At 40.4% G+C, this 25,533-nt stretch overlaps 1 protein-coding gene across 2 annotated transcripts in view; it reads right to left on the bottom strand.

The window, feature by feature from the left end:
• Nucleotides 1–25,533, bottom strand: part of ADAMTS12 (ADAM metallopeptidase with thrombospondin type 1 motif 12) — a 168,228-nt gene that overhangs the window by 36,801 nt on the left and 105,894 nt on the right. For both annotated transcript variants that reach the window (XM_054185127.1, XM_054185126.1), the window contains exons 13-16: nt 19,383–19,516; nt 12,441–12,561; nt 6,237–6,481; nt 4,652–4,793 (exon numbers count right to left, since the gene is read on the bottom strand). In XM_054185127.1, the coding sequence (XP_054041102.1) occupies nt 4,652–4,793; nt 6,237–6,481; nt 12,441–12,561; nt 19,383–19,516 (642 nt within the window). The remainder of the gene's footprint in view (nt 1–4,651; nt 4,794–6,236; nt 6,482–12,440; nt 12,562–19,382; nt 19,517–25,533) is intronic.

Raw genomic sequence — 25,533 nt, 5'->3', positions numbered from 1 at the left:
CAAAGGAAAATAGAGTTACCTTTGTTTTCTAAAATCAGTGCTACAAGTTTAGCACTATATTTCAGTTCAGGAACACCTGGAGGTAATTTTGCAAAGTAGCCCTGAAAACAGTTGTGAAAGATTTAGAGGGCACACAACAATTAACACCCAAACAAATCTTACCGTTAAGTCCTTTTGCAAAGCTTTGAAAAATTGCCAATTACTGATATTATCTATAGAGAAGTAAATTGTTGAAGTTGCCTAATATTCTCCCTTAGTTGCAGCTGTGTTGCTCTTGCCTTCTTGTTAGGTTCAATGCCACCCAAAGCTAGTTCTAAGAAACATGATTAAAGCCTTCAGACAAGGATGAAGGATTTATACTTGTAATTCCTAATTGACCATTATTTAAAGAAAAAATAATGGGTAGTTGGTCTAGAAGAAAAACCTCAGCGAAAAAAAACACCTTAGTCTTCCTATAAAAAAGCTTAACGGCTTCACATGCTGTCTTGACAATAGGCTCTGGAGAGATGAGCTCTTGGCCAGAGGGTGCAGCAGTTTGGAGGACACCGTCCAGTTTCCACACATCCTGACTGCAAAGCAATTTCTTTCTGCATAAAGCCAACGGCAGGCAGGGAGTCAAACTGCCCTGCGGTGAGGACAGAGCAAGGCTTATGATTTTTACTATAAACTATGCCCTTCAGCATTTCCTTGCTATGAAATGGATTGCAATGTAATTACTGAACTACTTTCTACATTCCTAACGGCTATCAGGTGTTGCAGTGTGTTCTTTTCCCTGCATGCAGTAAGTATTATGTGTGTTTGCTACAGAAAATACCCTGGAGGTACTTAAAAGACGTGTAGACATAGTGCTTATGTAGACAGGTAGACTAAACCATGTAGACACGGTTTAGTGTTGGACTTGGCAGTGTTAGGTTAACGGTTGGACTTGATGATGTTAAAGGTCTTTCCCAACCGAAATGATTCTATGATTTTTCACACAATATATTTTTCCCTGTTAAATGGTGTTACTGTAGACTGGCCAGACCCACTCTTCAAGACTACAAAACACAGGGGCACATGAAAGAAATGAAGGAAAACATGAGCACGTTTGCATCTTCTCTTTCTCAGCTGTAATGGAGCTGGGGAAGGATATGGGTTAGGGCACAGCGTGGTGCTACCTGGAGGCCATGAATCTTTTGGAAAATACCTTTAGGAGCTGCCCTGGGTTAATTCTGAGAAGGGACAGCTTCACACTACAAGACATTATTCATCATTGGGATTTCTTCCAGGTATGTCTGCCTTGGAGAAGGAGCTGTATCATAGGGATAAACCCATATTTTTTCCCTAGGACAGACAACGTTTTCCTGCATCAGCCCATTCCTGTGCCTGTAGCCCCGTTTGTCACTGCCTAACTCAGCTTCTCTCTCTTGGCTCCAGAAAGCATTTGTTTGCATTGTCCTGATCTCTGAGGCTACAAAAGGCCAAATCGCCCTTGGATTTACTGCTACCTTATTGACCAGTTGTGAGGAGAAGCCCTGTGCTGAATCTTTAGGCAGGTCCATGTTTGCCAAGACAACAAAATTCCAGGTAAGGATCAATTTCTCCTACTGGCTGTGGCCATCAAAGTTGGTTCAATAGTTCATCTTTCTTGGCCCTCCCTTTTATCCTGAAAAACTACTCTTGGTTTCTTATTTACCAATTGATAACTTAAAAATTCCTGGAAAGTTATTTTAGACCTTTAGTCTAACTCAATGCAACTTTTCTTATCTCCTTGACCCCCACTGGAGGCTTGTCTACAGTAAGACTTCCCATGCAGCACACTGATAGCAGAAGATGATCTTGCCTACTTCAGTGTGCTTAATCTTACAAACCTTTCAAAACACTTCAGCTCCTGAGATTGGGCACAACAGGTCTGTTGCTGCCCACAGCAAGGAATTCTTAATCTAAGCAGAGTGTACATCCAGATAAAATCATCTCATCATTCAAAGCCAATGAATGATGAGAAGGCTGCGGAAACAAGAGAAGGCTGTCGCTTAATCCAGCAACATTGGGGACATTCAGTTCTGCCTTTATTTTCCCTCCCGGTCCTGAACTGAACTCAGGGGGATCAAACCACAATAACACATGAATGTGTGAGGCTTTCTGATTCTAGGTCAACAATCACTACCATTCCCATATTCCCTGATAAATGTAGCAATACTTTAGAGTTTCCAAATTTCCATAATGATGGAGAGCTAACATTTTCCAAATACACCTTCCCTTCTGCTATGTCTTTTTTTTCTTATGCAGTAAAGCTCCAGGTATTTCTGCTGATGTGTTTCTGTTCTGATCATCCGGGCACAAACCTGCTATATTACTGCACTGGCGTGGTGCTCAGGAGGGCCAGCTAACTCAGGTGCAATGCCAAGCTGGTGTAACAACAGCACAGCTGGTCCACATTCAGACAACCAGAGCACAACCAGATTAAGCATCCCGTACCTGCAGAAGACTGCAGACAGACTGTAGTATCAGAGCTCCCCTGCCTCAAATGATGTATTGAAGCTCTGTGGCAGGGTTTCCCTTTTTTGGGCAGGGATAAGCGACAATGCCCTGATTACATCCTCCTTTAAACCTGTTCGGCTGTTTTTATAGATGTGTGTATCTCAGAGGAAGGAGAGCAAAGGGTCTATTCATTTCTTTTCTCCTGCCCAGGAAGGAATGGAGGGAACTGGGAAGGTTTCTGTGCCCTTTTTGAACTGTGATGCACCTCTTGGTCCCCCTGCAAACTCACGGCAGTAAATCCACAATATGGCCCAAAATATAATTTCTACTTATGCAAAGAAAAAGCCAATGAGCTCAAGAAATATTTATTAAGAGCCCAAAGACAGTAAACAGGGGAAGCCACTTATTAAATAAAACCTGAAAAAAAACCCATATCCTGCAGTCCTCTATTTAAGTAATCCATGTGGCAGTTAGAAATCAAAGTGAAGTCACACAGTTCTTTAGCCAGGAGGTAGTACACAGGGTTATAATTTACTTACTGAGAAACAGTTCTGGGAAAAGTGCAGCTGATGTAAAAAACCCCAAAACAACATAATAAACAGCCTCATAACACTTCCCCCTTGCCCCCCTTTCTGTCATCATGCCAATTGTTACATTAAACACTATTCACAACCAGGTATCAGAACTAAAACATACAGCATGCAATTAAGCAAAACACTTGTTCTGGGTACTATTTAAAGATAACGCTTTGAGGTTTGCTAACCAGAAAGCACATGGTGCCTTGTGCTGAGAAACTCTTGTCAAAAAAACCAAACCACACAAATATTTGCACAAACATATACACATATATATATATATGTATGGATGTAGAAACATGTCTATAACATGTCCATTATATATATATATATATATTTCTTTTTTTAATATAATATAGGAATATTATTGGGATGGGGTAATTCATACTATTGAAAAATTCTTCTTTTAATCTTCTAAAATTAAGGTTATACAATGCCTTTTGTTCAAACCACTGAAAATGCACTATTTTAGTGTCTTCCCTGACAGGAAAGATGAAAAAAATTTTACTCCTGTGATCACCACTGCTTCTAGACTCCCAATTGGATTTGTTACATTTGTTTGTCTTTTCCTTCCCTTCTGGAAAGTAGTTAAAGCAATAATTATCAAAAAACATAAAAAATACCCTAGCATTAGAAAGAGAAAAGGCTTATTTCATGTTGCTTGTCCAGTGGCGTTAACATTGATCTTCTACTGCTCTGTACAGTTTTCACACAAGTGGTCAAAGAACAAGGTTTGTGTCCTATCGCCAGGACTTCTGTCCAGTGAAACGCAGGAACTGATTCACATGGGAAGGCTGCAATCTCTTCCCCCTAAGTGGAGACTTCCTTTCACACACAACATTTTTATCATATTTTAAAAATTATTCCCACAAAGGATGGATAAAATCCTTTACTTTTGTGAAGAAACGTTCAGTCTTTTTATCATTATTGTTGGTTTACTGAGAGCATTAACTTCATCTCATTGATCTGTTAACTACTTTAAAGAAAGTTTTCCCACTAGCTTTTTCTGTGTGTTACCAAAGGTAAACTTCTAGACCTGTTGTTAGATCCTCCTTCAGGGTCGTCATTCTGCTTGTCTGGTTTAATATGCTGCACAGAACTACAATATAACTGCAGCTGCTCCCAAGCCATTGTGCTGAGAGTGGCAAAGACATAGAAGTTCTCAAGACTGATTTAAATAAAGTAACTATTGAGAGATGCACAAAAAGCACTGTTGCTTACCGAGGCAGGGCAGAAATAATATTTTTTGTAGCGAACATACTGGAAAGAGTTGGTAGGGAAACAAGAGTAAGACTTATATGAGTATTGCTGGGAAGCAGGGTTATTGTGAACAATATTGACAACAAATTAGAGGAAAAGAAAACTGTAGTTTTTCATTTTGGTTCACAGAGGTTGAGAATTTTAGGGCATGAGCTAGAGAAACCTAGTTGCCTTAAGTGATTTAATAGCATTTTATTTTAAAGTCAAAATACATAACTGTAACCGTGTGATTTGATTTCCTGACAAATGCAGATTAAAGAACCTTACCTCTTTGAGAACACTGTCTGGATAACTGAAGGATGAGATTTGCCAGTAGCGCAGAAGAACAGTAATAGAAAAAGGAAGTGAGGAATTACCTTTTCCACAGGTAACACTGCAGGCTGTCCAGTCTCCATACTGCCAAAAATACTCTGGCTCTCCAATCTCATTCTCATGACTTTCTTCTTTACGTATGGTATATTCATACTTGACTCCAGGGTTAATTTCTTGAAAAAGTAGCTGGACAATGAGTGTGGTTTATTTAATTACTTATGATTTTAATAACCTACTGGGCCAAAGCTTTCAAAGTGTGAGAACAGAAAAATCAACAAGGTTTAAAGTAGCACATTTTGGAGCCTACTACCACTTCAGAAAAGCAGACTGGCAAAACTTCCATTTGTGCGTTAACAGTGGCATACGTGTATCTTTCTAAGACACAGCTGTTTGCCATGCACTTCTGGAAGCACAGGTGGGAGTAAGTGGGTCAGCATAATCGGTATCCTATTCACTGTAAGAAAAAATAATGCAAAGTCCATCCAAGGCACTGCCAAATGTGCTGCTGATTAAGAGCCATTGCCTATCACCATTATAAATTATAATTTCCCTACCCTTCTGAAACAGATGTTGCAAAACAACCAGCAGATCAGAAAATTACAGACTTTATTCAGACACTGCTTTAGTATTATTTTGCAGTATTTCTGGAGTAAGAAAGAAAATTCCAATTGAGAAGAGCCACTAAAGAAACTTAGTATTTGGCTGATGAGAGGGAGAAAAGAAAAACATCATCAAGAGATAAGACTTCAGCAACAAAACTTCTACTATTTCTCCTAATTGTGTCCTTGACCTTGTTACTGACAGTAAACACTTAGCACCTATATGTGCCTCTTCACCAGACTTTCAAAGTGTGAAAGCAGCTCCCACCTTTAATACTTTTTTTATACTTTTTATATTTTTATACTTTTTAATACTAATAAAAAAGCTCACACCTTTAATACTTTTTTTAATTGCATGCTGCATACACAAGCAAACAAGCCAGGAAACATACATTCAGAGAACAAAGGGGCAATTTAAAACTATTTTTGCAGACTTAACAGAAGCTGTTAAAGTAACATAAAGTAACATAAAAGAAAGGGAGCAACCTCAGTGGATGCTAAACGGAACAATTTCACTTACCACAAGCTATTAACCCATCAATCTAATGCTACGTTTTCTTGCTCAGTGTGAGCAGTCACTGCTGTCAGCCTTCCCTAGCTCTCACTGCTTGTTCACAGCCTGACATCAGCTCCCTTTTTGTGATGAATAGTTACTTTTCATCTGGCTCCGTTTCACATCGCAGCCACGTGTTGGTCTAAGGTGGCACAAGAGACAGGGAAGTTTGGGCAAAGGCCTGACCAAATACAGGTGTCAGGATCCCTGTCATAGTGTCAGTACTGGATAATACCAGCCTTTAGTAATCATCAGACTATGACACTGGACATCTGTTTTTAAGCAGGATGAACAACCCCCTCACACAAGGTGTTTATTTCTCTCCAAAAAAATCAACTGATTTTTTTTTGTAAGGCAGCATGCTAATAGAGTGATCTATGTACAAGTATAAGTATTTTTCCAGCCTCAGTTTCAAAGGCCCAGCACATTCTGCTGCCATTCAAACCCAACAGGTTCTGCTAGCAATCTCCTATTTACCTGAATCCATATTGATTCATTGGTGGGTCCTGGAGCAGTCAGATTTTCTAGATCCCCTGTTCTGTCATACTGAAATATCGTGCCTGCCACTTTGTATTCACCGTTCCACTGGATGATAAAGCCTCCGTTCAGGTAATATTTTTCTGGGTCTTTGCTTCGCACTGCAAGGAAATTTCCTGCTTCTGCAACTTCCATAACTTTGATTCCCCTCGCACCTTTTGGAATTAGCCCAATATCAACGTACCCTAAGAGAAAAGAAAGGTACATAGTGGTGAAGAAAAAAAATTTCATTGCATTTTACTTATGTATGAGATTATTAAAATATCAGCTTTGCTTGAAGATACACACAAATGTGCTATCACAGAGCTTGTATTTCGGTTAGTTAACAGTGCGACTTTCCAAGCCAGGTTTTCCAGGATCGGTTGGGAAATACGAATATGCCCTGTGTTTAGGCAATAACAGTGGCATTTAGAAGGGATATGGAGCTGCACCAGGGGAAATCTGCTCCACAGATGAGCCTCAACATCTCCATAATCATACCCAAGGGCTGTGGCATACTGCAATGTGAGTAATCTGGAGAAAGACCAGGGAGTCCCAGCAAGTTAACAGTCTATTGTGGGAAAGGTTTTTTCAATTTGCAATGAATGTTTTCATCTGTCACCAACATACAGGTATATACATAATTCCATGTACCTTCTCTTAAGTCATTTAACTTCTCCATGGCTGTTTCCCATAGATAGGCTGGCTACAAAAAACTGAATATTATTGAAATGCTTCTAATTTACTATGATAAGTTGAACACATTTTTATAAACTACTGATTTTCACAAGGAAGTCCAACAGCTCTTCATATACAGAGTTATCTGCAAAAAGAGATTTTTGGTATGCGTGTTAAGAATGAACCCAGAACACCTATTACAGAATTTTGTTTGCACCACACGCAATACAAGACATCAGGCTCTGTGCTTCCCACCTTACAGGGACCTGCTATTGCTACTGAACTGTAAAAACAGGAAGTTCACATAGAAAATTAGAACACAAACTCAGCTTCCTTGCTATTGCTCCTGGCTGGGCTTTAAAAATTGGACGGATGACAGGGATGGTGCCCTGGAGTGTGAGCTGCAGTTTGTGATGGTTTACTTCAAGATTGGAACATATGTGGTTCCCCAGTTCTCATCACACACCGCTGAGGTCATGAATTAAATTCTGAGACTCGCATCCCATTCACCCTTCTTGTGGAACAAGCTTATCAGCTTTGATTACTCACTCACATGAGTGAGAGAAACCACACTGGGCATATTAAGTGATCTTCAGTACCAATGCTCTCCACCTACCAGAAGTACTTATATGCTGTACAACAACCTGGTGTCATAAATAAGTGCCCCAGAGTCTTTAACATCTGAATTTTCTTTGCTGCTCTCAGTATTGGTTCTAATGTCATAAGTTGGTTATGGTACAAAAAAGGATCAGTCTACTCCAGGCCCCTGCTAATTATATTAATAATACATAATTATATATCTTTTTTCCCCATTAATAATTAATGTTCAAAAGGGAGAGTTTTCTGGATGTCACCTTTGCTAGTTTACTAGACTGAATGCGGAAATCCAAACTTTTCAGTCTTTAATAAGTGAAGGGAATAATAAAACTGGAGGATTACTGAATAATTTCTATTATAGGAAACCAGCGCTCTAGGTCTATTACAAGTAACCAAGGTCTAATGATTCTCCCAAACGTTCTATTCATTCAATGCAGAGGAGACGTGTTATGAACACAGTGTGGGATTGTGTAACTAAAGACTTGATCAGAAGGCATACTCACAAATGGGCCAAATTAACACAGCGTGGAAAATCTTAATTGTGTCACGTCCTGACAGCTTGGCTTTGCAATGTTGGTGCCCTTTTCCAGTAGTTTTTTTTCAGATGTAATTAGAATAACATTTATTCAAAACACAAATTATAAGAAAAGCAAAACATAATTTTCTTTCTGTTTTAAGATAAAAATTTGTATCCTCTCAAGGTTTTGCATAATTATTTTTGTCTGAATCACCTGCTGTTGCTCATAAACCTGATTTTAAATTTATTGCAACTGTCTGGTGATAGACGTTGCCATTTGGTCAATGTACCACGCTTCTTTCTCCCCAGCCCTCTCTTTTTTTACTAGCTAAACTACCTCCTGATTTCCCACAACCTCATGCTAATCCCCAATGGATGTTATCTGCTTTTGAAAGCAAAGCTAATCAGCAGCAAGCTTTTGAGTTTGTCACTCAACATAATAAATTTTTGTTTAAAAATGATGCAGATGGTGTTTATATAGTTGTTCCTGGTTATATAGTTTCATCTGATAAGGATCTAGAGATCTGAGATTCAATAACAGTCAAAATGTCAGCTACCTAACCTAGATGCCAGGCTCATTAAATCCCGGAGCATCCATATTGCGGGTGCTACCACACACCCGTGAAATGGCAACTCTCAGATGCTATTAATCTTTCCCTTTTTAATTAAAATTAAATCTATATGCTCCTTACACGGACGAGAGTACAATGTGAATAATTCATGCAACCCTCGTTGTAGGCACAGCTCTACCAGGACTGAAGAGCTTGTTTCTCTTTTCCCATTGCTGTGAGAGAGGAGTAATTTCACTCAGGTGGTTAGCACAGTATTGCAGATCAGATGATAATCAGATTTGGCTATTTCTCCTTATCACAACAGCTCTCATCCTGCTCTCCAGTTGGTTGTATCTGCGAGCTGCTCTCTCTTAAAAATACACATTCCTGAGGCACAGTTTTTCTCTAATCCAGGCTCTAGGCACTACCAGAAGAATATTATGTGGAAAACTGCACAGGTTCCCAGTGGCATATTGGGTTTGCAAGTCAAGGTATGGTTGCACACAGCCTTCCCATGGAATAGAGGGAGCACTGCAGCGTGTGATGATAATGGGAAAAAAATTATAGTCCAGAGACAGTCTCCCAGGTGATGATCCAGGAGACCTTCCAGTCTCTCAGACCAGTACTTGCATCATGGCTGTGTCCAGTTTCCATCTCAGGGCTAGGTCCCAGCACGTACCACATCTCTGTCTGCACTTTGGCTGCATGGAAAGGAAACAGGGGTAGCAGAGAGACCATGGCCATTCAGTCCCAACCAAGCTGGTCAGCAGATAACTGGACCAGGCTAAACCTCCAGGTTCAGGTGAGTACAGCCAGTTTCCTTGTTTGCCCATCACCTTGCTAAAATTCAGCCCTTCACAGGAGTGACATACACCTAAACTTTCCTTCTGACTGGCGGAATAAAACACCTCCACCCCTACTGTACAATCCCTCATTTCCTATTTTTCATAAATTTAAATGCATTTTCCCCTTGCTACTGAAAGTTGGAAAATTCATTTCCCCCTACAACACAAAAGGGTGAAGACAGGACAATTACCCATCCTTCTGACCACCACTTGCTTCCTAGCCACTCCTTCCCAAGCAGATCCCTTTGTCTGCCCCTTACAAGATCATTCTCCTTTTTTGTTACCCATTTATCCCACTCTCCCTTCACTTGCCACACTCTTTCTCCTACCCCAGCACTTCTCATCCAGCAGCGCAATTTATTCTCCTCCCAAATGAGTCTGCACAACCTGCAAACGTCATATTCCTTTGCAGTCATCAACAACATGAATAAGAACAGGGATTTCCACTTTTAAATACTCCACCTCAAAATAAAAGCAGGCTCTTCTACCTTAAAAAAGGGAGAGCTTGTGACTTCTTTGTCCAGGCCTAGACCTTGTTTTTCAATGCCCTGCTCATGTTGCAAGCTCTCTGCCATAAGAGTTCATCTGACGGAACTTAAATGACTTTCCAGTGAATCTCCTGAAAATGACAGGTGCAGACCAGGTACCTGCTAACAAGGAGCAGACCCAAGTACTTGCTCATATTCATGTCAACAGCTGAGACCATGTGCGCACATCAGACGTCTTATTTGTTTTCCATCATGAAACTCCAACTGAATCCATTACACAGATGATGCTGCCATTCCTGTAACTGTATTGGGAGCCCCTGGACCGCTACTCCCATTTTGCATCCACAAGAAAAACAAAGAATTTTTAAGAAAATCTAAGTAATAATACAGATTTTAAAACTTTTCTTTCTGAACATGAGGCAGTAAGACTTCAGGTAAAACCGATCACTGCAGTGAAAGGTTGAATTATTAAAACTCTTTCCTAGTGTTTCATTAATCTGACCTGGCAACTTAGTCAACTTGCAGACAGAATACACGTTGCTGCAACACCAGACCCAAGAAAGGCCCTGCTGCACTGAGGTTCTGAATAAAGCTTTAAATCAAAATATAGTAGCTTTGATTTTATATTTCTCTGTGCCATTAATCATAGAAAAAACTCTTGAAATCTTCCTGCCAGCAAGTTTTGGTCCAGTTTTGTTACCTATACATAAGTTATGAGCCTGAAGTCTTTGTGTTTACATAAACTGTTCAGTAGCCACTCTGCCATAAATCTGTACTGCAAGACAGAATACCACAGCACCCGTCAGAGACAACAAGAAGCCAAATATTGTGAACAAAACCACTTTCCTATTCTCAGTTTAACACCTGTGAACACCAGCGAGACCCACACGTTGTCTTAAAAGCTGAGGAGCTCACCAACCTCTGCCTTTCCTGACACTTTTCCTTAGTTTGTCTGCAATGGAGTCAACGTCTGTAGAAGGGAAAGAATCTGCAGAATCAATGCATTTTTTACTGAATCTAAGAAAAGCGATGAAGTAATTTTACTTAACACTGAGTATCCCTCTGCATTATCTGTCAATGAAGCTTATTGAATCTTCGGGAAAGGAAAAACTAAGTGAAGATGAAACACAAAATGAATTTAAACAGAATAAGAGGATAAGAGGCACTTCTCCTCCTGCGCGTTACAGTACTGGACTTTTTTAGTAAAACTGTTATTTGAAAATAAACTTCACATCATCTGCAGTCTTGGAAAATCCATACACAGTCAAAGGCAGAGTGAAGTTTAGAGTAGCAGAAGCAAAAGATCAGAGGCTGGAGGACTACTGTAGCATTGGAGGAGAGGGAGCTCTAAATTTGGCATTGTAAGTCTCACGCACGTACACAGCCAGCACTGCTGCATGATTGCAGGCATCTTCACAGTTCACCTGTGGGATCCAGAGGGGAGGAAAGCAAATCCAAGTACACAGTACAGAAAAAACCCTGAAATATGAAAAGTGCTTTTCCCCCCAACTTTGAAAAAATGTATCAAACCAGTTCTAAGTTATTAGCACGAATCATATTTGTGCACAACAGAGTTACTCTATTTAAAAAACTCACAAAGCCAAAAGCCAGTTAAAGCCACGCTTCATGGCAGTTTCTCCCTCCTCACTAGCACGGTACCAATTATTGCTCTTGAGACTTCTCATCGCCACACCAGCCTCTTTCTTCAGCCGCAGACCTCCCTCTCGGCACACTCCTCAGTGCCCCATCTTCTCACCTCTCTCCCTCCTGGCATGGTTTCCCATTCAAAGCTCATCCTGGCTGTCTCTTCCATGTCCAGCTCACTGCCGTGGTTCTCATTAAGTTTTAGTCTCCCACTCCCTGTTCTAGACTCTCTGGCTCCCATTCGTCCCACACAAGGCAACTTAAAGCCTGAATGTCTCACTGCCCTCAGTGAAGAAAGGCTCGGTCCTTGAAGGGCTCATTCAGACCACCTTAACCCTGCAGGGAGTTACTCTTCTCCCCTTTCAAGCTGTAGGCATCCTGCAGAAAATTCTAGAGCAACCAGAAGTGCGAAGTTCTGCATGGACAAGAGGTGGCACATGGTCACCAGAACCAATGGTATCAGATTGAAGACACTCAGAAATGAATCCCCAAAACAATCACTCCAGGATTTTCTTGGTGCTTTACACTGTTCAGAGATTTGGTCCAGATTTTCCAAGATGGTAAATTACATTCGTTTTTTAAATGCACTTGCTGTTTTTGGTTTTATTATTCCTGAGTAACTTGTGCAGGGCCTGTTGGTCTCTGCATAATTTTTATTAGATAAGGTGAACTTAAAAAGCACAGACCACAGATCTTTTCTGGCAGAAGCATGATTCACTGTGAAACATCCATTTACAATTTCCTACGCAGATCAATCACTCAGTTTGCAATGAGAAGCACTTAATCCTTTTTATGTAGAGAAATTACTTCCGCAACTGAAGAGTTTAAAAAAGGACCCATTTTACCAAATCCTTCACTTTGATTAAACGTCATCTTCACTGTACGACAAGCAGAGCCGTCTCCCAGGCAAACTCCACACTGGTCTTCAGTTGCATTGGAATTTATCTCATAATCACAGCCAACAGCCTAGAAGGAAAAACAGTTTCAGAATAAATGTGGCTTCCACAATAAAATACTCACAGCTCACATATCGCTGTCTTCAGTGTACTCCGCTCTTCTAAGAAGGGGGAGAATCAATTTTGTGGAAGAGTATATATCCTACATAAACAAACTAATAGGAGAGATTGTTATATCTAGGTCAAACTCATGTGCATTGCAAGGTGAAAAACAAGCAAACAAGCAACCACCACCAGCATGTCACGAAACATACAGAAGTGACCAGCTACTTCAGATGGAAATGTGCCACCCAAATGGACTCAAAATCCAGGATTGGCCAATACATCTAGGATTTGTGTCTGCTTTCTTATGTCATAGAAGGATCCATGGATTCCCACGAATACAATGCAGTATCAGAACTGAAATCTCTGTGTCAGCTTTTTGTGGCTGTCGGACAGTGCAGAACCTCTAATGCAGTCAAACCTCTGGGCAAAGAGAAGCTCTTCATCAGGCATCAATTTTTATACACCTGACAGCTGCTTCTTCAGCTTGCCGGGATGGGGGAAAAAAGAATTCTAGTAAAAACTGATTTTCCAGTTCATGCTTGCTACAGGGAGAAAGTGAGAGAAAAATTTATTCATACTGAGTCAGGACAAAACTTCTCCCTTGCCCAAACCAAAAATTCTGTGCATTAATGCTTTTTAACTTCAACAAAATCTTCATTTGGTTTTGGTGTGTTTTTTGCCTCTCCTTAAAAACTAGCAAGGTTTCAGAACACAACCTGATGTTCAACACTTCATGGTTGTTAATAGTATCTAAGATATCCAGAGGCCTGTGATTTAGACAAATAGCCATAATTCTGGTGGTATGTAAAGTTTTTCTCATATGATTATTCTCAAAATAAACTTTCAAGCGAGATACCTGCCAATTTCTCTAACACCCTCTTGATGTATGAAAATCTGGGTATCCCCTCTTTTGATTCTGATTTTATTTTACCACCACTAAAAGGTAAAATACATCAGGTTCAGTAAAACGTAAAATACATTTACCTCAGCTACGGTAATCTTCTGTAAGCTTCTGACAGGAAAATCCATCTATTAGACTACTCTAGGTATAAAGGCTCCTGCATTTTCTAATATTTTTCTGTCATTTTCAGCTCAAGAAACATCTTAACTTTGCCTCTATGCGCCAGCCATTTAATGAATAGCTAGAGAAGCTGCAGAAATGGAAGCAAGGAAAGGTCTCAAGTTACAAAAGGTGTTAAACTACGTCGAATGCATTTCTACAGAGGATTCAAAAAAGACTCATCCATCAATTCATGCCAACACTTAGCCTGCTCTGAAAAACAATGGCCAAAAAGTTCTGCAGCAGCCTTAGCTTCTCTCTCAGTGAAGGCTACTTTCAGAAAAGGGAAGTTTTTGTAAAGTCTTTCACCCAGACACATCTCGGCACCAAGGATCACGTTTATGAGCAGTACAAAACGTTACAGAGATAAGCACATGTTAAGAAGGTGACTACATTTTTTACTCCAAGCATGTCACTATTCAACCAAGGATGGATTTAATGAAATATTCAAAGTACACAGACGCCACTGCGATTAAGTGCAGGATGCTTATTTATCTTGCCAAGTTCAGATCTGACTCATCACCTGCTTTCTACAGATGCACCGCAGTTTATCAATTCCTAAGAATTTAAAGAAGTAGGTGTGTGGCTATTTTCTTAAAGTGATGCATTCTGCAGTATATTTACTATACTATCAGTATGTTTGTTAATCATTTACAAACAGTTTTTAGAGTCATTGTTATCAGGTTTACTATTAGACCAGAGGAGTAACCAGCCTCTCTGGAAAGTCCTGAAAATTGACGTTTATTTTGTATTCCATCCACATATTCACTATTCAACAGAAAGTTGGAGAAAATCTGGAAAGGGAACCCTTGCACTTAACGTTTTGCTATCATATAATATCACTAATGAGTGTTCTGGATCTCCTCTTTTGAACTTCTTTAAAACAATTACTTGTCTTCAAATTGTACCACTTTTGCCAACTTAGCATTTTCTGGTAGAAAATGCATGTTCTTGAAAAGGTTCCTGTTCATCTTTATTTACTGTTCATGCTTGTTTGGGTGGTTGCACCCAGAAATAATTTATCTAGTTCAGGCTGTCAAATAGACATTTTGAAATGAACATCACTGAGCATATTTCCCTTCTGAGTACTGTGTAGTGTAAAAATCCCCAAATGCTGAACAAATTAGTCCTGAACTGCTGCACTGGCATTAGCAAATTAGTCTGGTAGCCAGCACCATGGTATCATCAATTTCCTGCCTTTGGGGTGCCAATTAGCGTCGCTGCATGGGCTGTACTCTGTACCAGCTCAGTCAGGGTCAGCTCAGATCTTTCCCATTTGGCCACGCATTTTCTTTAGCAACACATCCGTGGCATCAAAATATGACATCACTATGACACGAAGGGAATCCCTTTGTCCTTTCTGGTAACAACAGAAGCTTGTATTTTGCCTTTCCTCTGGTATTTGAAACATCGTTTGTGTCTGATCAGACATCACAGCCTTACCTATCCATGCGGCAGGGTGGGGTGCAGGGGTGCCCAAGAATGAGGCACCGCAGACAACTGTGGCAGGGCAGGCAATTCACCGTGTCTCAGTCAATAAAGCCTTCATCTTATTCCCTAGCTCTGGGGTGCTGCTGGTGTTGCAATGACCTTTCTGCAAAGACCATTAATGACCCCCACAAAGTATATATTCTCAGGTGTCAGAATAAACAGCACCAGCAGTCATTCATTCTAAGTACACTTACATGAGCTTTAATTTCCAGGCCATGTTTTACTTTCCCGCTCCAGTGAATATCACACTACTTTTGTCATCCATTAGATTCATTTCTAGATGCTTCCTCCTCATTGCTTTCCTCATTCTTCTGATTCTTCTAGATATGCACTAGCCATATTTTCTAAAACTGCCTTAAATAACATGCCACAAATTTCTCCCAAATTGCCTCTTAAAAGGGATCTGGAGACTAAATGCAGGTTACAAAACAAGAAAAAAAAATCAGTAGCATCTTTTGCACTCCTACGTCCTTGTGCACCCTCTGCCAGTGAAAGCTGCTGTGCGACAGCACAACCAGTGTGTGCCATAGCACGTGCAGCGCAAATCAGCATCCCTCCACGCAGCCCTTTGCCATTGCCCCATTCACCAACAGCCTTTCTGACGCACCTGAGACGAGCTTTATTTCTGGTCCCAGTACACAGTGCGGAGGCAGAAATAATGACCTGAACTGCATTACAGGAAGGAGAAACAATTTATTTCCTGCTGCTCAGTGACTAAAGGGAACACAGCCAGCAATATTACCCTTTTGTCACTTCCAGAGGGAGAGACTTTTGTGTCAGATTGGCAGTGGGGGGCGGATACAAAAAGACCTTGCTGTCACTGAAGGGTACAGCCTGGACGTACTGCCTGAATATCAAAGTTACGTGGATGCTACATTGTGCTGTTAAGCTCTTCCTTCTGTTTGTCTCCCCAGCTGCCCTCCAAATAAAGAAATTACGGTCATGTCATGTTGGCCATGACGCTGGCTTGAATGGGGAGAAATGTGTCCCGATTTGCCTGTTTCTCTTATAATTTGCCTAGATGCGTCTGAATCAATGTCCTGTTGGGGTAGCAGTCTGAGGAGGAGATTGAACCATAGGTAGTGAGAGGTAGAAAAGCTACTACAAAAAAAAAAAAGAAATGTGTAATCTGCTTTTCAGCAAGGGAAAAAAACACCTTCCTCCCTAGTACTACACAGCTGTGTACTTCTCCAATACAATGTTAGTCTCTCAACGCAACAATTGTGAATTACCACAGAGAACAGCTCACAGATTTGCATGATCGAAGGTCATTTAAGCCTATTAAAATTCTGTGCAGGAGATGAATGCTTGTTAGAAACAGCAGAGACCCAGGACCTGCACCCTCAGCGTCTGCACACTCTCAGTGCACATACCATGTAAGCCTTCACTTTTAGATGATGCCATGGCTTGTATTTGACCAAATTCCTCAGTCGTGTACGTATCACTGCTCAACAAACATACTCTGGTGGCAATACCTTTGCTAATCAACACTGGGGGAGCAACTGACTGTTCTAGAAAGAATTAAGAGTGCACTTGTAATGTATAATTTAAAACACAGGAAGACAGTATATGTGCTTTAAAGATCGTCTAAAAAAGGGGAAAAAGTAACACTCAAAGAAAGGATGAGCGTGGAGGAATATGGTGAAAGAGCAAACTAGTCATGGTATATCTTGATGATTTTAGATTAAATTACTGACAGATCATGTTGACTCCCTCTACTCAAAGCTATTTCTAAGTCAGGTATCATGACAGGAGGGGATCTAAGAAGGTACTGAAGGAAGGCAAATACAATAAAAGCATTAAGGGGACCGCATCTCTCATCTCCTTATTAGCAGCACCTAGAAGAAAAGACGGTTGCAACTGCAGGCACGTAGCTTTGAGATCCCACTTTGCAGGCGCTGGCTCCAGCACTGAGTGATCTAACAGCCTTACATGTGTTTAGGGAACTCCTCTTCTGTGTACGGACAAAGCTGAGAGGACCTAACTATTTTACATGCCAGATCCTCAAATGAAGCTTGTCTTTGAAATAAGGCAAGTTCTAAAGGAATACCACACCAACACCTGACCGGTAAGGCTTCCTTCTGCACTGAGGCATAGGCAGAACTTCTAAAAAATTAGGACACATATATTGAACAAATTGCAAGGGCCAACTGAATCAGTGCTAAGTCTGTACTTACCCACTTGCAAATGCACAGTATGGCTTTGCCAAGGTGGCTAGGAAAGCAGTGACATTGAATCTGAGTCTATTTTGTTTGACATATCCACTAGGAAAACTCTGAACTCTGTTGTTAAAAAAGAGGTACTCTGCACACCAAACACATGAGCAATACGGATAGTGGATCTAATGTATAACATCTCACCATTTTAATTTTTTGCTCAATTTCAGACTTAAGTGAGGCGTTATTTTAGTAGTCCGAACAAATGTGAAGTGCTTTTGTGAGATATAGTACTGAAAACCAGAACAGGGCTTTAATAGACGTTGCCATTAATGTTTGTGAACTCCTTTGTCATATCATTAGCAACATGCTGCTACTGGAGTACAGGAATGATGTACCAGACTAATTACATTAAATGCATTTTCAGATTTATTCACTGTAACCTGTAATGTATGTATTAACTAGCTGGACTAAAACACTAGTGAATTATACAGAGATACTTGAAAAAGCTTCTTCTCAAGTGTCAAGTTGGGTACCTATTTCAGATAAAATCACATTGTCTTTCAGAAATGTGAGCTACTTGGGTTACCTATACATCATTTGGTCTCATCATCTCATTTGGTGGCAGTTGCATGATTATATTGTTCAGTCTGTGATTCTGACTCCAATTAAATCTGTTTGTCAGAAGCAGTAGTCAACATGTGAAATGCTGACAAATCTGTGTTTAAGATAGCACCAGTGCCTTGGAGGAAATTTTTTAGAAAGGCTTTGAGTCCCCAGACTATTAATATTAAAGTATATCTAGTATCTACAAACTGCAATTAGATGGCACCTAGGCCTTTCACCATCATAATCAAAAGGCCCACCCTGGCTCTCAGCAATGTCAAGCAGAATCTCTTGACTGCAAATTTGAGCAGAATCTTGGTAATTCCCGTCCACAAATTCATGTCCTGCAAAGAAAGCTTAAAACAAACCTTTTATTGCTGCTTTCTGAGGCACTGGCATTCTACTAAAATAGAGTCTTCAAAGTCTTCAGAGACGATATACCAGTGACCTATTAAAAATGTGGACTTTTCATCACTAGAAATCTTTAAGAAAAGAACGTAAAAACGTCAAAAAATGAACATGATTCTGTAAAGGGACGAAACAGATGATTTCTTGAAGTCCCTTCTAGTTGCATTTTCGTATGATTCAGTGACTTAGGATGTAAAATCTCAAGCTCCCTATGGTAAGCTAATCAAGTTTCCACATGGCACTTTTGTTTCCAAAGGTGTTAAAAACAAACAAAAAAACCTATCAGCCTTCTAGTGAGTACAGGATGCAAATGCCCAGTTTGAAGAAATAAATCGTCGTTGTAAATTCATCCCCTACAAATAAAGTACTCAATTGATTTATGAGAAATTCACTAAAACAAATGCTAAGACTGTGGGTGTTGCAGCAATTACAGAAGACACCTTCAAATGCCACAAATGCACACATCATCCTGGAAACCAAATATCGACATGCAGAATATGCAGAGAACTTCATACTTATTCTTCAGTAAACAGAAGATTACTGAACTATACATTCTGTATTTTCCTGTTATCTCATTATACAGCATTATTCAATTTACTATTGCAAACTAAGAGAATTTTTACTGCCCTCAAAAGCAAACGTCTGATCCTATTAGAAGTCAGTTCAGAACTGCTACATAACGTGTAATGTTAAACTGCATTTTCATTAAAAAACCCACAGAGAGTGGTGACATCAATTACAACCCTAAAGCTACATCTCATCAGAAACAAACAGATTTTCTTAAACTGATGTTTTAAAATAATGGAAGAAGAAGAGAGAGGAGTTAAAAGGTACCAAAAGTAATTAGCACTCACTCTAATAGATTCATTAAAAAGGATGGAAACGACTCTTATGTCTACTTGGAAAAGCTGTTTCTATAAATTTGTTTCCATGATCATTAAAAATGTGATAAAATGGAGTGCTTTGCCTTGATCCTCCAAAAAACTGTTAAACATTTTCTCATAACTTAAACTTCATCCATAAAATAAAATTGTAGAGAAAGAAACATGCAAACATACCCAATACCTTACACATGCCATTAATACAGATATCTCGGCTGTGCCTCCCTTCAAAGCAAGGAGTACCATCAGTGACTGCATCAAGCATCTTCTCTGAAAAATGTCCGTCTATGGGGCGACAGTGGAGCTCACAGGGGTTTGCTGAAAGGAAAACAAAGACACTTTCTGAGAAAATACTTCAGAGGGACATTGAACTGTAATGCCCCCAGAATGTCTTTACAGCAGCATCCACTCGCTTTCCCTGGCATTTGCTGACAGAAATGACCTAATTAGAAGAGTTAGCGGAGCCAGGGTCGTATTGCTAACAGAGTGACACAAGACTGATAAATGCCACTCGTGGACTTGTAGGAAGGAGCTGGAGGCTGGTGCTCTCACGCCTCCATGCTCCCATGTTAGCAGCTGTCTGGCTGAGCCAAGGAATAATGAGGCCGTCAGCTGTGATGGAGAATGGAATGGGAAACCAGCAAAACCATCTGTCATTAGTGAGGGGAAAGGAGGAATGTGGGGGTGAGATTGCCAAGGACACTGACAAGCAACAGTTTTCCACCAGCTGATGACTGAGTGACTTCAGAGATAATTTATAACTGCTCATCACCACTGCCAGCCTCTCTCAGAGAGCCGTCAAATGGTTGCTTCTCATCTTCTGCATGTCAGTAGAGTGTCACATCACTGCTTATTTTCAGCTATCTGCTGGCACTTAATAAATTATTTCAAACACTGGACCTTTTTCCTGCTTGGCAACTTATGAAACGGGAATAATATTGGTGGGTCTGACAGATCCAGGCTGTTCTTGAATAGATGTGCACAGAAGCAACAGGGAAGAGAAAAGCTGTAGCAAAAGCAATCTGTGGATCTCTGAAACAAGATTTTCTGCAACAGACGAGCATTAGTCCGTTCCATCCATGGAGTATGAAGAGGCGAGGGCATTTCCCTACCTCACAGACACTGGCCCTTGGGAATGGGAAATTTTAAAATTCAGGCTTAGGAGAGTCAAAGCACACAAGTTTGGTAAATAAGTTGTGTACATGGAAGATGAGTTAGAACTGAAACCAAGGGCAAAGCAAAGACAGATATAATCCCTGCCATTATATCACTCCCTGGAAAGGCTCCATCAGAGACAGAGCTATCTGACCCAGAAAAAAAAAATCATCCACTGTCATGTCAATGAGGGACAGCAACAGAGGACCTGTCTTCTGGTTTTGGTCTATTCCAAGACTCCAGTCTAGCCAGGTGCTAAAGCAATTTGTTCAGGCTCAGCAAGCTGAAATGCTTTGCTGAGCAAAGCAGTGGGCCTTAAAACTGCCAGTCAGTAGGGCTTTCAAGGCACCATTATTGAGCCATTTTAATACAATCTCCCTGTGTGCTGCAGAGGTGCCTCTGCTGAGTGACAGTTTCATCCTGCGCCTGACAGAGACAACAAAAGCCGCTCCCTCAGTCTCAGAGGGATGCAAGGTAACTATACATCTTCCACATCCTGGCTAATGAATGTCTTTCTCCCTTTTCCTCCTCTTCCTCCTTAGTTGCCCTGGCTTGTGTTATACAAAGAACTGTGTTTTACATTAGAGGAATTTCTAGTAACAGGAGGAGAAATTCAAACTTTTGCTAATGCAAAGAAACTAAATAATCTACAAAAGGGTTTATTCTTTGGAACAGGGAAACTTGCTTTCATTGCTCTGGTCTGTATAGCACCAGTACATACACAGCACCATGCAGCACGCAAAAGTGAGAGCAGCTCCTGCCCCCAAAGAGCTTGGAGCTCAAGGACTGAATCCCACACAGCCTGAGCTTTAAAACTGTGACTGTCATTCACGTAAACAGGATCTCTGCAGAACTGGGATCCAAAAAATAAACAAGGGACACTAAAGGAAATCCAAAACTTTAATGAGGAGTTTAGTGTTTTCCCACTTGTCAGTAGAGCCAAAATGGCATTTTAGGACTGACAACAATGATGTGCTTGTGGCTTCTCAAACAAAGATGCTTTCGTAAAGGGCAGCAGAGTGATTAGAGGCGGAGGACCAAGGTTATAAAACTGGTGGAATTCAAAGTGATGTGAGTCATGATGAAGAACATAGAGGGAGATTCTACAAAAGAGTCTCAGGCAAGAACATAAAGTTTGTAATCCTTATCAGCTCTCAGTTCCTCTGACAAAGCTGCCAGCCGCAACGTCCATCAGTTGTTCTGATAAGGGCTGTCATGATAAGCCATACAAGTAATTTTACTTCTATCTGCAGAAATCTTTTTCTGGCCATGTGGCTAATGTGATTACTTTAGTGCTCTAAATTTTGTTTCACCTTACTTATCTTCTCAACGCACCATTTTTTAAACACAAAGCACAATACGCTTATGGAAAGGAGAATCCCAGAATTCCAGCTAGTCTGTTACCTGCTCAGAATCAATCCTGATGGATACAGACTTTGTATAAAGCCACTTCAGCTTTTACATTGTTCATAATGAAATATGTAGAGCAGCGGTTTAATATCTCGATCTCCTCCCTTGCTGTGTGTTGACATAACGAGCAAGATGGTATCCAATTTCATTTCAGAAACCACTGTGCAAGAAAAAGCAGGTAGTGCTGACTGCTGACATCTTCCTGTCATAACTATGATGCTCTCTGTATATAACTCAGATAAAGTTTGCAGAGCAAGGTAACCCCCTTACTAAGCCAAAATAAAAAGTTATATAAATAACAAGCAAACTTTCAGACTTGCAAAGGTTTGTGATGGAAAGAAGGGCTTTCTAGGCATGAAAGCTTTCCTGGTTTTCCTAATTGTAGTAGCTGATCTAAAATTAGATCCTACCTGTACCCACAGATTTTGTATTGATTTTCTTCCCGTTGGTTTTCTACTGAGCCCCACTGGCAGTGAGAGGATATTGCTCCCTCCCCACAATCTCAATCCTATACAATATTTATACTACTGCCATCATTCTCAAAGTTATTTTGATATTTCATCTGCACAGAACGGTGGTTAGGGCACCACTGAGGAAATTATCCTAGCACTGTATTAGCCATTCATTTTCTCAAATTATTTACTTATCTATCTTTATTATCTTTTTACAGCTGAGCTCAGGGACCTGACAAAAGAACAGGGCTCCGTTATTCTAGGACTATAAATAAACAACACCAGAATCACCTGCTGTCCTCAAAAAGCCTAGCATTTTAAACACAAAACAGATACAGATGTAGAAAGTTCTTTTAGCTCCTATTTTCAGATAGAGAACTGACACACAAGGAAAATAAACAAATTTCCCAAAATGATGGAAGAACTTGAAAGAAAGGCTGGCATTGAATTCAGATTTTCTAAATCTTGTTTCAGTCCTCAAAATCTAAATAGACTAAACTGATACCAACATGAGTGCTAGGGTTGCTCAAAAGGACCTCATTATATCAGCTGGTTTAGTTTCATTTACTTCAGCAAGTTTGGTTACTTCATGGTGAGACTTTAACAAAAAGGCTGTCATCTTAGTAACTTTTAGGCCAAAATATACAGAAATTTTTGCAATCCGGCATATGCATGAAATACTACATCCAATCTGTGAACTCTCAGTATATGCATGCTATATACCCTTAGAAACTCTCTTCAAGCAGTTGTCATCTAACTCACTCCACCTTCTCTTTTCTAGACTAAAACTTGCTTTTCTCAGCCTTTCCCATAAACTATGTTTTTCAAATCATTTGACTCCCATGTTGCTTTCCTGTAAACCTCCTCCAGCTTGGCTGCATCCTTCTGGCACTGCATTGCTCCTATCTGGAGAGAAGATTTTAGCTGATCTGCCACCAACTCTCAGCAGCCTAGAAAAATTACATCCTGGTTTTTATCCATAGTGCCCACAGCCTGAACCAAGATTATGCTGCCGATTTGAATAGGGACAAGATCAATCCCCTAATACATAGAAGAAACCCAGACGTAATGAAATCCCAAGCCACAGAACTTCCATAAGTGCCCCAGTGACTTACATGTAATCAGAAGGGGACTGAAGAAGCAAGCCAGCAAAGCTGAGTAAAAATCCCAAAATTCAGGCATATGATTTTTTTTCCCCTGTGTGTATTATAATGGATCTCAGATTCACCAAGTGTAAACAGAACAACGTGAAGATAACTAGAAAGGGACATATTCCCTTCCTAATTTGTATTTGTTGCCCTCACAGCTGACTCCCATGAGTTCACATGCAGGAAGGATCCAGCTTAACCTGACTGAGAAGGATGTGATTAATGTGTCTGCCAGCAGATGATAAGGCTTCAATATTTTTTCCTACTTCACAAGAAGAAAAGTGGTGGGCCTCTTCAAGCCCTCACCTCTGTGAGAACTCAGAACTGGATGAGGAGATACAAAACAAAGAAAATTAGAAAACACAATTACCAAACACAGATAAAACAGGGAAAAAAAGGCTGAGGTGAAGCTACTTCATCACTTTAACAAAGTTTGGAACTCCAAGAGAAATTTTAATTTCACAGCAGTGGCAGCAGAAACACTATCTCACGTTGTTAGCTCAGCCCCTGTGATGGTGCCAGTATAAATCTTACTTGATACACAGACATATTTTAGAAAAAATATGAAATGTAAAACACTTTAGCAACATAACCCCTATCTGCCAGTACATGAGATGATCCTGGCACTGATTGAGAAAAAAAAAAGTATTTATATGATTCAATGAAGGACTCATACTTATTACATGGAAGTTAAGCCCTGAGAAGCTATCAGATTCAGATAAACGTAATTTGTCAAAAGATATGAAATAAATAAATGTGGGGTCAGCCTGATGGCAAGAGAAGTAGATTACCACCAAAGTCTGACTAAAGTGTAAAAGCAGGGGCCTGGGTCATGAGAACAATTCAGAAAATCCAGAGCTGTGAGATGCTTTGAACCTGGAACCCTTGAACCTGGAAGTCCCCTTCATGTTGAGACTCCCAGGGATACTCAGGTGTTCCAGCTTGAGCACATGGGTTTCTGTGGTCCGGGGAAAAACCACAATGGGACTATGCAAGTTCCCCAACAGGCCCAAACTCACATAAAACAGAAGGGAAAAACTCAATTGGAACCTTAAATATAGTTAGCCTGGGTAACAGCCAGATGTCATTCACGGCTTTTCTGCCAGGTTGCTTGTTAAAGTTGCTTGTGGCATCTCACCTTATATTAAATCATAAGCTATTCAAAAAAGAGTCTTTGTTCTCTTCTGAAGGTACAATTTACATAACAGAAAAGAACATTACAACAGTGTTTAATTATGTGACATTCATTAGAACTGGCTTATGTAAGCTATGAAATTAAAGCCAGGAGACAGAACTGTGACCATCTAGACCATTTATTGTTTTTCCAGCAGGATGAAGGAACACAGAATGTCTAAAATGTCACAAATGTCTAGCTCAGGGTTTCATCTCCTCAACTAGATGCTTCCAGACAAAAACCGTTATGTGCACTGTGGGTTTGTGTTTCCCCATATACCTCATGTGCAGCACAAGATTTAAAATGCGTGATAATAAAACAGAAGCCAAAACTTTCTTGGCAGCAAGCTAAAGTAGCACCAGAGTGTTGTGAAAAGTCTTTGAAACCGAGGGAAAAAGTAAGTGAAGCCAGTGTACACCGATGAAGACTGGTGGACATATGGTGGACACGGTGATTAAGTCTCCAGAGCCCTGAAATACCATCTCTTTTTTTTGTGGGGGGTTTAAAAGAGGCTGTTGGTTTGTTTCTGTTGAAAGTCTTGGTTTGTTTAGGGGAAACGCTCACAAAAAAGGCTCAAAATGCTCCATCTCACAGCGACAGCACTGTTTCATGAGTCTATTTGAAGTTGTTTTGCCCAGGATACCTTTAGCAACCAGTGGAAGGGGAATGAAAACTTGAAAATGAGATGGGAAGAAAACTCTCAGATGTATTTCAGTGCAGTACGTAACACCGGCTGGACAAAACTGGAAGCAGTGTGCCCATGATACGCCCCCACCCTCAATCATACAATGATGATGTCAGATGAAGGATCAGCACAGCGTTTGGCCAACTCCCTGGCTAGATGAGTGCTCCTAGGAGAGGCTGCCTATCTGAGGAAGCCAGGACTTTTGTACGTTAGAGTTTAGCAGCAAGAAAATACTTCGAATGCTGTTAATGGAATGTAAGAATGAAGTTACAAATGTTAAGGACCTCACAGATCATGGCGTAGACATGTAA

The sequence above is a fragment of the Rissa tridactyla genome, chromosome Z (genome assembly GCF_028500815.1).
Source record: "Rissa tridactyla isolate bRisTri1 chromosome Z, bRisTri1.patW.cur.20221130, whole genome shotgun sequence".
In the NCBI taxonomy this organism is placed as follows: domain Eukaryota; kingdom Metazoa; phylum Chordata; class Aves; order Charadriiformes; family Laridae; genus Rissa; species Rissa tridactyla.
This window is presented reverse-complemented; position numbering and strand designations above follow the sequence as displayed.